Raw genomic sequence first — 4,286 nt, 5'->3', positions numbered from 1 at the left:
ATGAATTGAGGTAGGAGTGGGAGTTGGGCAGAGGAGAGGAGGGATGTCTTTGAACCAAGAGCTTTCTGTGATTAGTTTCTCAAGAGTAGCCTTCTAACTTCTATGAAGCTATTAACTGTTTACAGGGAAACTTGAAGGAAATGGGTTTTATTAATTTGACACTGTGTTAAGAAAAAGGCTGGAGTCAACTTTGCTGTTGACTCTCAGTGGATGAGTATGGAGCCCCACCTTGAAAATGTGAGTGATGAAATGAAGAAAATAAGCCAGTATACAGTTCTATAAAATGAGGACATTGATGGAGGGCTTCAGCACTACAGTGTGGTCTCTGGGGGTTGCCTATTCCACCCTAGCCCAAAATCCCTGAACAGGAGTGTGTTTAGCTTTTTTTCTTACGTTTCCTTTCCATAGCAGGGAGATTAATTGTAAGAAAAAGTAATATCTGAATTATACAGTAAATATAAGTTGAGAGACACTATTCAAAAGCTGTGGATGCTTATGGAGATTATCTGTTGCTCCAAAAGTCACCCTTGTGGTAATTTTAATTCCTGTGTGGTGTTTAAATACTCTGTAGTTTGGAAGACATAACTACATCATCCCTTTGGTAGTAATGTGAGGTTACACCCCTCAGAGCTGGACAGTCAAGAGAAGGATAATCTGTGATACACGAAAGGTCTGGAGTTGAGAGGCTGTCTGTTGGTTGTCCTGTATTTGTTCAGAGCTTTAAATACAAAGGTCACCCCAATTTTTCTTTAGTTTCCCCCTCCCCTTTTGGATTATTAATGGCACCAAAGCAGATTCAGTTTCTTATTGCATTGATTTGCTTTACTGATTAGACACTGGACCAGACCAGTGATAACAGTAGCTGGCTAATAAAAAATTAAGAAAAGAAAGCTTGCTCATACTTCTTTCCATCCTAAACAGTTTGGTAGGTGCTTTAAAGCCAGCCTGGCAGCACGTTTTGCAGTGCTTACGATTCCTGGATACTTAACCCCTGACACTGTCTTTATTCAGAAGCATGTCTTGCAACTTGTGCTGTGTAATGGTTTTATGCTTAACAGAGTGCCCGGAACCTTTTTATTTTTGCCTTTGAGCTTATTTTTAGTAGCCTAATGTTAAATGAAAGCCACTAAACAACTTCAGGCTTTTACAGATCCTTCCCTGTAGACGAAAGATCCCATTTTAATATGGATTTTATGCGTTTTGTTCATCTCCCATCTACTTTTCCCTTAGCCAATGGCAGGAAGATTCCTAAGGCTACTTTCTCTTTAAGGACATACTGCTTACATAAATAGTCCTTTACACCATCTCCTTGTTTTATAATATTGTTTATCAGAAGAGGGGAAATATTCCTTAGAAATGTGTTTTCCTGCTTGTGCATGCCTTGTTACTATTTCAATTATGCAGATTCTTGATGCTGTGGAAATTTGTGCTTGATGACGCCAAGGCAGCTGCACGTTGTTAGCATTGTAGGCTGTCAGATGATCATGTGGGATTCTTGCAGCATGCAACATTCAATAGGATTGAAAAAGGGCTTTTGATGCAAGGCATAGCTTTCAGAATATATTTGTGCCTTTTAGTTAGCTAATATAGGATCATAATTTATTATCTTTAAATTTAAAATGCTGCCTCATTTTTCTTCTGGTTGGTTTCATTTTGGCTTCACTAGAAGATGCATCTGGTACATCCACGATTGAGGAGTTTATTAATGATACTGTCATTCAGTTCACTTACTTTTTTTCCTTTTAGAGTCCTAGCTAGCCCACAGATTACATGATCACATGTTCATTCAGTCATTCATATAGAACACAAACCACCATGCATGATTTCTTCTTCTTTCTTTTTCCTCTCTGCCTTTTTTATTCCCTCTGAGTTGCTTTGTCATGTTCTCTTTTATCATTAAGCTGAGTCTTTGTCTTCCTCTCGCTGCTATTTGTTCTATATTTTCCCATGCTTGGTTACTGCAATATTATTTGATTAACGGGCTGTGATGATGATGAACCTGCACACTGGAGGAGCAGCTACTACAGTGGTGATGAAGGGATGTAATAATGGTCGCTATCCTCGGAATTCTCTCTACAGTGACTGCATAATAGAAGAAAAGGCAGTGGTCCTGCAGAAAAAAGACAATGAAGGATTTGGATTTGTGCTCAGAGGGGCAAAAGGTATGTGATTCTGTGTGTGTGTGTGTTGATGTGCACTGGCATGAAGAAATTTATCCATCTCTGAATATAAGCAGGAATTATTCTTGGTGCACTTGGTTGCTAGACAACAGGATTCTCTCTATGCTATACTACTCAGACAGATTTTAGTGGCTTCTGTCTGAAGCAGTTTGCTTTTTTACATAGGATAAGCACTGTATAATCGTTTGGAGGGGAGAAAGTTTTGCCTGTATTTTTATGGTGTTGGTCTATGTAATATTTTGCCATTAATCTGTTTCGTTATGCAGTTTACCTAACTGTGGGAAACCTGCTTTCCTTATAAAACCTGCTTCTTTATTTCAAATGTCAGTCTGTTTCAATAGGTCTGTGAATAGATAGAGACGAGAGAGTGATATTTTGTTTAAAATAGGTGTGGATCTTCTGCAAGGTGACATTGGTGCAGTTTTAGTATGAAAATATGATCTTTTTTTATATCTTCAGAAGCTGCATGTATGTTGCATGGCCTGTAGTGTGCTCATTTTAAAAGCTGTTCATATGTTAAACTTTACGTTACTTTTCTGTGGACTAAAATCCACAATAATGGCTTTCTCAAGAGTTAAAAAAAGCATTCTATTTAATGCTTGGCTTTTTAACTTTCAGTCCAGTTTGCTCCTTTTGTATTTAAAAAAAAATATATATATGATGGTATGTCCCATCTTTTGCTCCCCCTCATTTTACATGGGTTCTCCCTTGCCTTGCTTGAGCATGAAAATTATTCCATATCTTTATTCTCGGGACATCCTTTTTGCTCTCCCTGTTCCCCCACCCCTAAACCAGTGCCACTGTGGCTTTGCAGTGTCGTGAAAGCTTTTCTCATTTTAGCTAAATAAAAATCTGTGGAGTTGTCCTAGGCAAGCCAAGAGCGGTACCTTTTAGCTGAACCCATTGGCATGAGTTTGTGCATCGAGCAGAGGTTGCTCTCTCTGTGTAAGCCCAACAATTTTCCTCAGATTTTCTCTGTAACAGTGAGGGCACCTCAGGTGAAAGACCCAAGGACTTTTTTGCTTGTACGGGTACGTGACAGAGAGAGGGAGGGCTGGTACAGGGCCAGCTTGTGCCTCCTTTCCTAAAAAGTGATTTCTTCTGTTATCTTCTATGTAGCATACATCAAAAACTAGAAGAAAATTCAGGGTTGGGGATTTTTTTTTTTTTCCTATCCTTTCCCACCCACCCCATCCGCCCAGTTTGGCCAGATGCTCTCTTCTGGCTGGAGTACATAATTCATTTTTAGTGGGATGTTGCCAGAGTTACAAGCATTTTGCTAGGCACACAAAAGGGTGATTTGAACTAATACTAATCCTGGAATACTCAGAATCCAGCTATTGCCTCCTCCAGCTTGGCTGGGTCTGTGCCAGGAAAGCAGCATGTCTTTTCCTCACTGAATTGAAGACCTGTGGATTGCTGTTGCAGAGATTGCACTCTGGTCCCAGTACCTTCATCTCTGAGGCAAAGTCCTCACACTTTTAGCACCCATCATTTATTTTTTTAATCCCTAAATCTGAATGGCCAATAACAGGCCTTTAGTCAAGTGGTATTTGCAAGCACTCCATAACTTTCTTTTTTTTTTAATGTGGTATTTATTTTTAAAGCTGACACACCAATTGAAGAATTCACCCCAACTCCAGCCTTTCCTGCTTTGCAGTACTTGGAATCTGTGGATGAAGGGGGAGTAGCATGGCAAGCTGGCCTGAGAACTGGAGACTTTTTGATCGAGGTAGGAGATCCTCAAATTTAATTCTCAGTGCTCTGTTGGGGAAATAGTGATGTTCCCTTGGTAGAATTTGCTTTGGGAAAGGTGTGTGATGTTGCTGAACAGCGAGTTCAGTGGACTAACACCAATAATGTGCACTTGATCTGTTTTAAAACCTCATCCAGCATTTAGGAAAACACTTAAAAAGAACAATCTTCAGGCTTGCTGGGGATTCTCTGTTCCTTCTTTTTCCTATTTGGGAACACACTACCAGAGAACTCTGGGAGGTTTTATTCCTCTTTGCATTATTGAATCGATATTTAGATTAATTCCAATATTTCTGGTAGGCTATCAGTTCTGTGGTCTTCAAAGTGTTTCTTACAGAGCTGCTAAAATGA

General features: G+C 39.6%; 1 protein-coding gene across 1 annotated transcript; it reads left to right on the top strand.

The window, feature by feature from the left end:
• Nucleotides 1-1,408: 1,408 nt before the first annotated feature.
• Nucleotides 1,409-3,912, top strand: LOC103780785 (SH3 and multiple ankyrin repeat domains protein 2-like; the record flags this gene model as incomplete). Its single annotated transcript, XM_008948475.1, has 2 exons — nucleotides 1,409-2,162; nucleotides 3,788-3,912. Coding segments are annotated over exons 1-2 (300 nt in total), but the record flags the coding sequence as incomplete, so codon positions are not given.
• Nucleotides 3,913-4,286: the final 374 nt, after the last annotated feature.

This window comes from Merops nubicus, unplaced genomic scaffold (genome assembly GCF_000691845.1).
Source record: "Merops nubicus isolate BGI_N331 unplaced genomic scaffold, ASM69184v1 scaffold341, whole genome shotgun sequence".
In the NCBI taxonomy this organism is placed as follows: domain Eukaryota; kingdom Metazoa; phylum Chordata; class Aves; order Coraciiformes; family Meropidae; genus Merops; species Merops nubicus.
The sequence above is the reverse complement of the archived record's forward strand: the minus strand, read 5'-3'. Positions and strand labels throughout refer to the sequence as shown.